This window comes from Cololabis saira, chromosome 22 (genome assembly GCF_033807715.1).
Source record: "Cololabis saira isolate AMF1-May2022 chromosome 22, fColSai1.1, whole genome shotgun sequence".
Lineage (NCBI taxonomy): Eukaryota > Metazoa > Chordata > Actinopteri > Beloniformes > Belonidae > Cololabis > Cololabis saira.
Genome location: NC_084608.1, coordinates 16,668,716 through 16,681,832, shown reverse-complemented (window position 1 = coordinate 16,681,832; position 13,117 = coordinate 16,668,716). Strand labels below are relative to the sequence as shown.

Genomic DNA, 13,117 nt, shown 5'->3' with positions numbered 1-13,117 from the left:
AGAAGAAATATATGCACTAGGGTTTTCAAATAATTTTATAAGTAGTCTGAGCTGCCAATTCATCTGTGAACAGTTTCATCACATGAAAAGAAATCAAAACACGGGACAGATGTTGAGCAAAACCACATTTAAGAGTTGTCACAAACTGCCATTTTTTTTTCAAATGATTGGGGCACATCTATTAAATAAAGTGCAGCTAGAATGGATTCTACATGGCCAAGCCATAAGGAAATATTTAAGCAGCCAATTGCAGCCAATTAACTTTGATCACAAAGACTGCGTTTGGAATCTCAGTCACTCGTCCGTTTGGGGAACTACGCACATTTTCTTTCTCTCTCCCTCTCTCTCTCTCGGTCTTGTGTTTTTTCCCCCTTCTTGGGTTTGCTTCGTGTAACACGGCCGAACGTGGTGGTGAGTAATGAGACTTGGCAGACTGGCCACAGATCTCTTCACACTTAAGTATCAAACAAAAACATTTCCTCTCCTGTGAGGTCAGCGTGCAGCAAGACAGCGAGGCAAAGAGGAAGGTCGGAGGGCTCAGATTCTCCAGGATAAAGAGGCTGAGAGGAAGAGATATTTTGCAAAAATGAAGGAAATAAAAAAAAACTCAATAAAATTGAAGCCAGAGAATTGGCTTGAGTGAGTAAAACCACTTTTTTTGTTTTTCACTACATGTGATATGGATGTGAGAAGGTGTGCATACACCCGTACATCTCTAAACCCCTGGTATGTGCCTCACCCTCACCTCCAGTGAAGCAGATCCTCAGACACCACACGAGACACACTAGCTCACTTCCCACACTGTCCCGATCCGTCTATCCCGCTGCCCCAGGGGAAGATTTTACACTGGCTGTACATGACTCGGGGAAGGGGGGGGATAGAGAAGCATGAGAGGGGAGACGGTGGGGGATTTCATGCTGTGACAGAAGGCTACGGGGTGTAGGTGGACAGCGACACCAAGCACACAGCGTGACACACAGTCAGACAGAGGAGCCACAGAAACACTAGAGCCTGACAAATTGCGCTAGCTGCCGTGGAAGTGGGAAGGAGGTGTGGGGGGGGGGGGCCGGTGACCCTGGAGACTGACAGCACATGCAAAATTCATGGTATCCCATGGGCTCTGAGGTAATACTTCACTGCATTTGGATAGATAACCGAGAGACGGAACCCGTGCTATTCTGCAGTTGTGGCTGCTTTTCCTAACATTTTAACTGAGTCACAATATAAATGACCACGAAAGTCACCACAGTGCAAACAGAAGCACGATCAGACTCACCTCTAAATCATTAAAGAATAGGTGCGTGTCGGCCAGGTTGAAGATCATCTCTTCCATCCTCAGACCCAATGACACAGATGTAGGCGGGTCCTGTGAAAGAGGAAAAAAAAAATCAGGCTTGAGATCTTTATTCTTTTATGTTGCGTTTGAAAAACTAATAATGTAGTGCAGAAAGTAATGACAGTCCCTACGAGTCACTCAATTAACACAGAGCCCCTTTAAAGTCCACAGCAGGCTCTTCCCGTAAAAGAAGACTTCACATGAACGCGGGAGTCTTGCGCTCTCTTTACGACCCTCTGAGAGGAACCAGAAAAGTCATCAGGAACGGCGCAGACTTGAATGAATGTGGTAAAAGTGTGTCTTTTCTCAGAACGGGTGGTCAGTCCAAAGACCTGGAGGGTCGTGGCCTCATCGTAAATAGTCCTTACTCCAAATACTTGTGCTGATGCATCATCTGGTGTCTCTCCAGGTGCAACCTCGTAATATAACTCTGCTCTTCCTGATTTTTCCCCCGATGATCGACGGCCACTCTGGTGGTTCATGAGTAAAATGGGATGAATACCTACAAATGCCACCTATCAGTGCTGCGTCAGAGACAACGGCAGTGTTTTCCCTTAAATCGTGATCTCTGTCGGTAACAGGACACGGGTTGTAACGGTGATACGGTTGTACTGTCTGTAAGATAATACGTCAAAAGGAGCGAAGTAATATGTAAATAGTTAATGAGCATGTGACAATGTGTTCAATTCTCCCTTTTAAAACGTAATGCTCAGACAAAGAGTCTTCAGAACATTTTTTTCCTCGGCAAAACACCACACTTTTAGTCTTGATGAAAAAAATAAAGAAAAATATTTCACCAAAAACAAACTCATACTATAACTAATTATCTAGCTGCAGACAAGTGTTTTTTTTTTTCTTTTCTATTTGTGTTTACATGACCTGATTTTCCCTAATACCTTAAATCTCTAATCAGTAAATTGTCTTGGGCAGGTAAAGGATGAACCGGACAATGGCTGTCTGTGGCAGAGCCGCCGCAGCTGGGCCGGGTCTGTGTTTAAGGCAGGACCAGAAGCAGGGATTACGGAGTTAAACCACCTAAAGACACACCTGAGCTTTCCACTGATTAGCTGTCACATCCCACAATGCTTATGTTTTCACTAAAATGACAAGAGCGCAAACCACACAAGTAGAGCTCAATCCCCACTTCTCCGGGCTTTCTCCGTCCCCTTAACCTTCCCCGTCTGAATCAATCTTTCAGTAAAAATTCATCAAAAAACGATTACGTCAAATCCATCAGCGAGCTACCATCTTCCTCTCCCCAACTTTCTGCCGCTGTAGGACGATTTAGCGGTCTGGACTGGTTTGGTGGGAAAAGGCAAGTCCTCTGTGGCGTGAGTGAATCCCTCCAATTAAATCTAAACAATCAGTCAGTGAGGGAGTTAAGGATACAAGCAGGCCAGAAGGCCAAAGTGCTGCTGCTGTCAATGCTCCAGCACCACCTGTCCTGAGATGTCAGTGCTTCCAGGGGGGCGCAGAGTCCACCCTTCCTCTGAGCCCCTTAGCAATAACACACCCACACCCACACACACACACACACACACACACACACACACATCCCCACCCACTTTAAGCTCCAGCTCTAGCCAGCCCAATCGCAGCACAGCTGGCCTCAGCCATCAGCTTTATGGGGGTGAGCTGCCTTGATGCCAATTAGAAGGGCTGATAAGAGCAGCAGCGTGTTTATGTGTGTATGAGGCAGGAAAAAAAGCGTCGGGAGGGAGGGTGGGAGGTCACAGTGAGTGAGAGAAAGTGTGGATGTGCACTCGCTCAGATACACATCTATTTATAGTAAGCTAAAGCCGGCGAGAGAGAGAGAGCTGTTTGTAACTTTTTGTGTGTGTGTGTGTGTGTGTGTGTGTTTGTCCCACTAAGATGGAGAAGACATGAGTGGCAGACAGACAGAAGGGAGATGGAGGAGAGGAAAAGCGGTTGGCTCTTCACTTTCTTTTTCACAGATCCGCTTCTCTGTTTGGGTGTCATGTGCTCTGCGGTTGCCGTCGAGAGGCATTCCTCCCTTTTATAAAAACTGCTTTAAATGTGATCGTGGCAACAAGTTGGAGCCTGATGAAAGAAGAGAAATGGGTGAAAAGGTGACTAAAACGGACGCAGGAGGATTAAAACAGAGAACAAAGGAGAAAACGGAGAGCGAGAAGGACTCTAGTGGCTGTCACATCCTATATGAGCTCTGATGGAACGGGCCCTTATGGATTGAGGAATGTTTCCTGTTTCAGAGCAGCACACTGGAGAACCCTATGGGTGACTGTGTGTGAGTGTGTGAGTGTGAGTGTGCAGCGAGAGCCCCTCATCACGGAGCCACAGCTCTCCTAAGCCTCGGCTCTCTCTTAGCCCAGCATGCAGGGCTGCGAATAAAGTAAATAAACAGTGGAGGGTCGCGGGGCAGCCCTCCTTCACCCCAGAAACAAAACACTGCCCCCATCAAACACCCCCTTACACCAGAACAAAGGCCCGGAGCAGGAGCCGCAGACACTAAGCTCTCTGACATATGAGGAGCAATATGTCACTTTCTGACTTCAAAACCAGACAAATCTATAGCCACAACAACTGGCGATTGGCCATGCCGCATGTAGACACAATAAAATAAAATGATCCACATTTTCTAATTTGACATCAAGATGTTTTCAAACTCGAATAAATTGTATCTTTGTGGAGAAAAGTGGAGAGGACGGTGCACTTGGAAGGCTATATAGAGGCTACGGCCTCAACCAAAGCATGAGAATAGGATTCTGCCTTATTTCCCAAATTGTTTGTTTTTAAAGTTTAAATTTAGAGAAGCAATTTACATGAAACAACAAATAGCAAAGCCTGGAAAAGTAAACTCTTCATCTTATGAGAACACACAGTGACATGGGATAAAAAATCAGCTAAAACTATAATAATAAATATATTTTTTAAGATGAATATATACATTTGTATATGTAATATAAATCCTCATTTTGATTCTAACTAAGGCAGATTCGCGAGAACCTCCGCGTTGTAGTTTAAAATAATCACTTTGTGTGGACTCTGACTCTTCTCAGGGTCTCCGGGGAGATCCCCGCCTGAAAAGGATGGATTGAGAAGCACTTAATTAAACTAACAATGTGGCGTTTCTGAAGGAGAAAGGAACTCTCAAGATGTGTCAATAGACAGACAGAGTGCAACTGTTGCCAGCCCCTGCAGCCGAGCCCCGACCAGCCCCACATAGCTCCAACAGCTGCAAAGAGCAGTCAAATACTTGCCAGGCCTCATTGGAGCTATTAAAAAAAGAAACAATTATCCGTACATCCAGTTCTGCCCCGTCCTCGCACTGCGGACTCGGGGCAAAGTGAAATCTATCCTCCACTCAATTGCCATTGCCCTCACGCTGATCCTTATACTCTCCTTTTAATATTTATGCATTTTGCTGATAAAGTGCACCAGCCGCCGCTGCCGCCACAGTCTGACGTCACTCACCCGTCCATATCTGTTGGCGTAAGAACCCGTAAGCAAGGAATGGAAAACGATGATTGTTTCATCCAGGTCCCAGATGAAAACTCGCTGGAGAGAAGAAAAACAGAGAGAAAAGAAGGAAAATCAATGGGGCACTCTGTAGGGCTGCAAGGTGATCCTGCTGGTCAATAGGCCGGGAGCGTGTATTTGTGCGCCACTGGGACCGGGATCCATTTGCTTGGGTTGGTCACCGCAACAATTCTCTCATCACCCCACTACACACATTCCACCCAATGCCCTTTACATTAGACTAATCAATAGTGACAAACTAATTAACTAGATATGTTAACATGCCATGATGTCAGCGTTATAATTTCCTGCTATTATCCTCATTCAGATTAATACCATATTAATGAAGAGCCCTTGAAATTAAGAGGAGCTTATTTTGACACATGGTCACTATCAGTATCTTCCGTCCACTTGAGTGACGACTCATTAAATTTCAAGGCTTTTTGTTTATTTACAAGCCATGCCTGAGAACCTTATATACGATATGCGTTAAGTGATGACTCATATGTTCCACAATGCATCAATAATCAATCAATAGTTAAACAATTCATGCCCATCAAGTGTTTAAGTTGGTGTGGCAGCCATACGGTAAGTGGATTAATGTCCGCGTGCCTCAGACAGGGCGAGGCCGTCTGTCGCCAAGGTAGCGGGCTCACCCTACCTCAAGGTCAGAGTCGGGCGGCGGTGATGGGTTGTTGTTCCTTCTTCCACGGCCACGTGACTTTCCATCCGAGGCCCGGCGCAATCGATCCGAATCTGAATCTTTAATGGGGGTTGATGGACTGTGGATGGTACTGTACTCTCCTGAAAGGAAGGGAAGGAGCAGGAAGGGGAGCACAAAGGGAGCGTATCGGAGATGAGATGTTACTCGGCGCTAGAATATATTTCTGATTGAGCGTTTATCTTGATGCGGAACAGACAGGATGTACGAGACATCCTTCAGAGGTAGATTATTTAGGACTGCAGATAACAAGCATATCATCAATCAGACGGAACACAGAAAAGCTATTGTGCTCCGCGCTGATTTAATAAACAAGAGGTAACATAGTGCATGCCAACAAGAAATTGCAGAGATGTCATTTATCTAAACTGGAGGACTGTTTATAATCATGTTAAGTTAAATCTGTCAGTTTTTGGTGTTGTTTGATGAAAATGTTAAACGCGGTGATATAATTTTGAGCGACTTATACAGATACAATCTCAATTGCCAGATCATGCATTAATGCCACATGAAATTACGGAAAATTCGACATCTGATTTGAGTTTGGGCGTTTTTTTTTGTTTTTTGTTTTTTTTTCTTCCTCACCACAGTGTGGTTCAACAAGATGTTTAGGCTGAAATTGTCTCTCGCTTATGATTTGTAAGTTAAGACTTTTGACATTTAACTCGCGCGCTTGTTGGTGAGGGCAACTTCCAGTGGCTGAAAACGAGACGGCTCAGTTCAACGTTTGTTTATCGCTCTCACCGCTCATCAAACTCCCGATTCTCAGATTAACCGAGGCCACTGTTGTGCCCGGTGGTTGGATTCTCACCTGCGGGGTTGTCTGTAATGGCTTGACTGGTGATGACGGCGGGCGGCTCCTGGAGGGTGTAGGTGGTGGTGGTGGACGGCGTGCTGGGGCTGGTGTTGTTGCTCGTCATGTAGGGTGAAGTGTAGGGTGAGCTGTTGTAATACTGTGCATACTGGCCCTGGCCGAAACCTGGATAACTGGGGTAGTCCTGCAGAACCAGACGAGGTAAGACAGTGGAGATGAGATACAGTGAATTAAGAAGAGACAAACGCCAGACGGGAGAATTTGATCAAAAAGGAGACAATGTAGGTGGTTTGGCAAAGAAATCTGAGATATGTCCTGCACCGGGTTTGCTACTTTACAGCACAGATTCCAAAACATAAATGCAAACACGTGTCTGTTCTGTCCTACATCTGGACGACTGTCTCTCTTTCCCTTTTTTTTCCTCCCTCTTTCTCTCTGTGGCATAACACAGATGTGTTCAAGGAGGTACAACAGATAACCGCGTGTACAAAGCATGACATGGTGAGTGATTTGTGTGTAACGGCGTCATGGAAGAAATGTAACATCCCCAATGTGCATGTTTCATGAAGATTTCCAGATTCAGAATCTGACAGAATTTCACTGTGAACATGTAGCTTGTAAATTGATAGCAGATAGGAACAATGGAAAGATAAGGTAGCAGTGCACATCTACCTGTTGTGTGCTGTTGAAGCCGGTGGAGTTTGTCAGGGAGTTGTTTCCTGCGTACAGTCCTGTTGTGGTGGTGAAAGTTCCACCTTTAGTGACAAGAATAATAACACTGTGATTCATGCATGGTCTGTTATGATAAAATGTTAAAAAAAGCAGCAGTGAAGTGGGAAGACAAACAGAAAACTGCAAGAAAAGGTGCATTGTTGTGGGGGTAAAAAGAAAGATGAGTCTCTTAAACAACTATTTACGGAGACGAACAGAGAGAGGCCTCGGGGAGCGCTGCTAACAGCGGCCTTATCTTTCTCCTCTTCCTTCCCTATCAGTGATTGGATCAGGCCTGATGAATGACGGGGGCGGAGGAGTGGAAGGGAGGGAACCCACCTCCGAGCCCGCACAATGCGAGGAACACAGGGGACTGTTGTGTGAGAGCTACTGAAGGGTGGCGTGGGGTGACGGGGGTGAAAAGGGAGTGGAAATGGTGGACTCACTGGGACTGAGCGTGAGGGCGCTGGTGGGGGTTGGAGGGGGTCATCCTGGTGACACACACATGTATACAAAGTGAAGATTGAGGCTGGACTGAGGCAGGGCTGGGAGGGTCTGCTGCTGAAACTCAGTCCTAATGAATATGTATGCTCTTCTGTTCGCGAGCTCAAAGGATGGTCCTTCGGGGTAATTAAATCATTCAAAAGGGCTGATAACATCTAATGGCTTAATAATATACAAGCCGTGAGTTATAGGGCAGGACGGCTGACTGGGCCCTGTGGGACGCCGCCTCGCTCCTCAGCAGCCAACCACCTGTACCGCCATGTCAAGCCAGAGACAAGCGGGAAGAAGAGCTTAGCGGGGTCCCAGAGCTAAACAGTTGGAAACTGAACTCAGATCATTTCATGACACATAATGACTGTGAACAAAAAAATAATATAAATAACTGATTCATCCCTTCAGGCTCTGGTCCTGTTGTTGATAAAAAAGGGAGCATTTAAGCATAAAGTGTTCACTGTGAAAAGTAGCGAGTATAGCCGTATTAGGGAGGATTAAATGTGATGAATAATTATCAGGGGACATAACTTCAATGTGTGAGTTAAAATAATGGTTTCCATTAGTTAATTCCAGCCTAATGCACACAAATAACATCATTCATAGTAAAGCTCTGTTATTTTTATGACACTTTGGCTATAAAGTGACAGAAGTTTGATATTTAAAGATTTAAATACGAGTAGGGCTGTTCGATTAATCGATTTTAAATCGTAATCGCGATTATGTAATTAGAACGATGTTAAAACATGAAAATCGTAAAATCGATTTTTCACTTTTTTTTTTTTTTTTAATTTATTTATTTTTTTTACCTTGTCTGCACACATATTAATGATTGATACCATATTAATGATTGATGGAAATACCTCTCAATACCTGCGACAAGTGCCCCATTACACACCTCTACCTCCTTCATGGGTTGCATTATTATTTAGCATGCAAAGACCCAGTTTAGTTTAATTAGAAAATGTCTTGTTTTATTTAATTGGAAATATAACTTACTGTATGTTTGCAAGTGCTGATTTTTTTCAGAGATAAAACTTTATATTTTATTATATTTTTTAAAACTTTTTTTCAACTTATTTTACAGAGTTTTGCACTTTATTCTTTCATTTTTGGTTTAATAAGAGCAAAGTTTGCACTTAAAGCCCAATGGGGCAAATGTTCAATAAAAAAACAGCATATTTGAAATCATTTCTTTGCCTTTTGTCAATTCACAAAATAATCGTAATCGTAATCGAAAATCGGATTTTGAGAGAAAAAAATCGAGATTTTATTTTTGGGCAAAATCGAACAGCCCTAAATACGAGTAATGCTTTAAAAACCAAAGCATGGCCATGAAAACAGTCTCAGGGCCCTGATCAGTATTTAAAAAAAGTAAAACACACTACGGCACACGGCCACATGGGCCATCACTGGGCCTGCTTTTAACATCTTTTCCCTTATCGCCATCCGGGATCCTCCCAAGAGGTGTCCCGCTGCTACGGTGAAAAACAGGGCCGGAGATACATTTACTGTTCTTAAATGAGGGCGTAATTACACCTTTGTTGCCAGAGACAAACAGAGGGAGCCCCTTTCATCCCGTGGTCATTGGCCCCAGCAGAAGGGCCCTCCCACACCGTGACAAACGCAAAGCAGCTTTCAGGAAAGGGGGAATGATGTGGAACATTTGTGTGTGTGTGTGTGTGTGTGTGTGTGTGTGTGTGTGTGTGTGTGTGTGTGTGTGTGTGTGTGTGTGTGTGTGTGTGTGTATAGAGGACAGTGTGGTGGGGAGGGCAAGGAAGGTATGAAAGGTAACACTGCAAAAAGAAGACATTGCAGTGTATGTTTTTGCCAGTGGGTTATTTGCCTGGTAAAGTTGTTCAAAAGATTTAAATGATCTCGCCCCGTACATCTAGCAATTACATACGCAGCAGATTTCATGTTTTTCATCTCAACCTCTACCAGTAATTTTCATAAAAACCGTCCTGTCTCTCTCTCTCTTTCTCTCTGTGCTGTTTTGTTTAATGTTTCAAGGCCAGCAGGGGGATTTCCACAACTTTTGTACTCTGCAGAAAGTTCAACATCAAGTGAAAGTACAATGGAGACGAGAAGGAGTAAGGCTGTGAAGGACAACAAATTAGCCTAATGCACATTTCAAACAGTCATAAAAGCTCTCACTGGCAGCGTTTGAGGGCTGCTCTGTGGAGAACAAGGAGCCACATAAAAGCTGGAGGGACCCCCGCTAGCCCGGTGAGAATGAGCCCATGCTGTTGGGAGTGGTGGTGGTGCTGGTTATAGCAGGGCGGGGGGGAGAGGGGGTCTTGCGGTTCCCCGGGGGGCATGTTTTCTTCTCCCTCCCCCTGTCCTGCTCCAGTTAGTTCACTCACTCAAGACCAGACAACATCCCTCCCCCCTCTCCTCCTTCCCTCTTGCCTTCTGGCTCCACAATTGGAAGTCCATTTGCTTTGCTTGATCAGTCCCCCTAGCCATGGGCTATGTCTATCATCAGTGCACAATATTTGTAGCAGAAGTTTGTATGCTCCACTTGGGAATAGGCTATGAAGTCCAGATGGGGTCTACTTTAAAAAAAGAAAAGAAAAAAAAAAAAGGCAGCCAAGACTTCAGCTTCTTCAAATCGCACTGCCATTGGGACAGAACATTACAATCCAATTATTCCCCTAATTAGCATCTGTTGCATCCCACCAGTCAGTCTTTGTCACATTTTATGTTTCAGCCCTTTTCTGGAAATCCACCTTACGTTAAGTGTCATTAACAGATCGGCCAAAATGTCACGTTGCCTCGCCCGTGACTGGTGACGGCTTCAGAACCCGCACAAAGCTTCATGGGATCAGACATGAAATCAAAGGAGCAAAAGAAAAACATTAATTTAATCGTCCTCGGTCTTGACAGCTGGCACAGGCTTGTTGCAGGGACACCGACAGAGCGCGGCGTATCAGATGTGGAAAAGGAGTCTTCGGTCGGGACACCCGGGCCTGAGGCACATCGCCCAGGGAGATCAATAGGCCAGAAAGACTAATGATGATGGCGTGGCTGAAGGCCAGAGCCACGGTTAGAGAACCCAGAGCCCAGAAAAGTGCTCAATCTGTCATCCAACGTGGCTGTCAATTACTGACGCACTTAACGCTATCGTTGTGCACGCAATAGCGGGAGATAGCAGGAGAGAACGGGGGACACTCTGAGATGGACGGAAGAAAAACGAAGGAGAGTCTGAGCTTAATACTTAGAAGATGAATGGGCACATAATGCTGTCATCGTGAGTTAAACCACTGAGGGCAAGAGAGCAACTTGTTCACTCAGCTGCACATGCTCTCCCTCCTTCTCTTTGACTGTCCATTTTCAGGTATTCTTATGGGCGCCGCAAAACTCTGACCGTAGCCAACTGTATGCGGTTAAGGCGAGCGGAAAAGAGGCTTCCCCAAGCAACATCTGCGATGGAGCTGGCATTATTTATTGCGATAAACTCTTGAGGCTTTTCAGCAAGTTGCAGCGATATTTTCAACTGTTACACTTTAAGATATAACAGCCGAAAAACACAAAGATGGAGCTATTGGCACGTTTACTGTCTTTTGAAAAAAGAAAATGTGAATAAGAAGAGAAAGAGAAGTAAAAACATTGTGTTTATATTTAAACTGACTGCATGACTACATAGAACGAGCCAAAAAAAAAACCCGAAGGGGGCCAACGGCAGGGCGCAACAACTCATCTTTATCGGTTTGGAGGCCATAAATCTGTATGCTCACAGCGTTTAAACAAATACAAATATCATCACAGGGAGAAAAAAAACAAAGGCTGGGGAGCGACATGACCGGTGCCTCATCAGTGCCGCACATTTTCCCGTCTTTGTTGATTCTTTTAAGAGGAGAATGGAGGGAGGCAGCGGGTATGGCTGTACATACACCACCGGGATGCAATCATTGTCTGGGGTGAAGGCGAGGCCTTTCCCGAGTCAGTCTGCCTCTGCAAGCCTAAATCAGGAACAGAGGCCGATGTCTATAATCCCTTTTAAAAAACAATTCCATAAAACATATTTTGGATGTCTAACCAGATGATGAATATTTTGATAAAGGACTGAAACAGATACACAAAGATATTGAAGCAAACAGATGGAACAAATTGAACTGTGGGAAAAAAAACTGTTAACCATTTAATATGGAAACACCCAAACAAGCTGTTGGGGAGAGGTAGAGGATTCACAAAGATGTCCTCACCCTGCATCTGGTAACTATAGGGGGCCTGTCCCGTCTGCGGCGTGGTGAAGCCGGAGCTGTAGCCCAGGAAGCCCGTCTGTCCCGGGGACTGGGACTGGCTCAGACCCCCCTCCGTCTTTATGCCTGCCCACAATGGACCTAAATCAGTTAGTGACACCAGATCGGTTTGATGCACAGACAACAGTCAACACAGTTTTAAATTACACTGGACACAGCATAGGGACACTGACTCTGTCTGTTAACATAACACACTAATCGCAATGGAGGAGCTGTGATTATCTGGTAACTGATTTACGCTATCCTCTGTACTTTAGTAATATTATCTTTCACTGGGTTCAATCATACAAGGAGTCGACTGCTCGGCAGTAAAACCAAAGGCATGTTGGGACTGCGTTTACTTTAGCGATAACAACAATAATGATTATTACTATCATCATATGGGTCACAACTGAAAAGATGCACGAGTAATAAAACATTTTGCATGTGTTTGCGAGTTACACAGACCACTGCCTTGGCTGAATCGACCAGAGTTGTAGTTTTTATGCAACGGTAGGCTGCAGGACTCCACTCAAATAAACAGTGTAAATTCCTCTGCATATTGGAAGGTTTTCTGGGGTCAAAACACTCCAAAGACTTTGCAAAAATAAAGCCATGTACTCTGTGCTTTCTCTCACAATGCCAGAGGAAACCAGTTTCTGTTTTCAGATTTACATCACTAATCTTTCAGATCTATCTGAAAAGCTTCGCAAGCAAATTCCTCTTTATTGCACAGACTGAGAATATACAGGCACCAAACAACAACTCAGCATCTCTCCTGCTGTTGTTTTTCTGTGGGAACGTGGTTTGGTATGAGCAAGGTCCTGGCTCTGACCTTCAGCGAGGAACAATGTTTATTTCTCATTTTATGCCTGCTTGCGAATGAGAGAACAGTGGCATTATTCAGGGACTTGTTCGGCGGGAGGAGTAATCTGTGCGATGTGTTGTCGATCTTACCGTAAGCTGGGATGCCATAGGGCTGGCCGGGCTGGGGGTAGCTCGCATAAGCTGCGGCCTGCTGCATTCCTGTGGTGTACTGTGTCTGTCCATATGCAGCCATGTTTTGGGATGAAGGGGTAGGGAGAATATGCGGATACGTTCTGCTGTTTGAGGGAAGAAACAAAAAGCAACTGTAAGAAAGGAGGACAGGAAGAAAGAGAACTCAGTTTTACCCCCAAAACAACAACAGCACGTTTGCAAACTGACAAATTCCTTATGGTGGTCGCTCCTTCGTTCTACGCAGTCAGCCAAGCCATAAGACAGATAACATCACATGGCTCATATACATGGAGAAAGAA

General features: G+C 44.8%; 1 protein-coding gene across 5 annotated transcripts in view; it reads right to left on the bottom strand.

Annotated features, from left to right (window-relative positions):
- The window catches only part of eya1 (EYA transcriptional coactivator and phosphatase 1), a 64,071-nt gene that overhangs the window by 14,513 nt on the left and 36,441 nt on the right, over positions 1-13,117 (bottom strand). For all 5 annotated transcript variants that reach the window (XM_061713128.1, XM_061713132.1, XM_061713129.1 and 2 more), the window contains 7 exons: positions 12,777-12,922; positions 11,784-11,906; positions 7,042-7,124; positions 6,367-6,553; positions 5,496-5,638; positions 4,790-4,873; positions 1,277-1,366 (listed from right to left, as the gene is read on the bottom strand). In XM_061713128.1, coding sequence (XP_061569112.1) covers positions 1,277-1,366; positions 4,790-4,873; positions 5,496-5,638; positions 6,367-6,553; positions 7,042-7,124; positions 11,784-11,906; positions 12,777-12,922 — 856 coding nt within the window. The remainder of the gene's footprint in view (positions 1-1,276; positions 1,367-4,789; positions 4,874-5,495; positions 5,639-6,366; positions 6,554-7,041; positions 7,125-11,783; positions 11,907-12,776; positions 12,923-13,117) is intronic.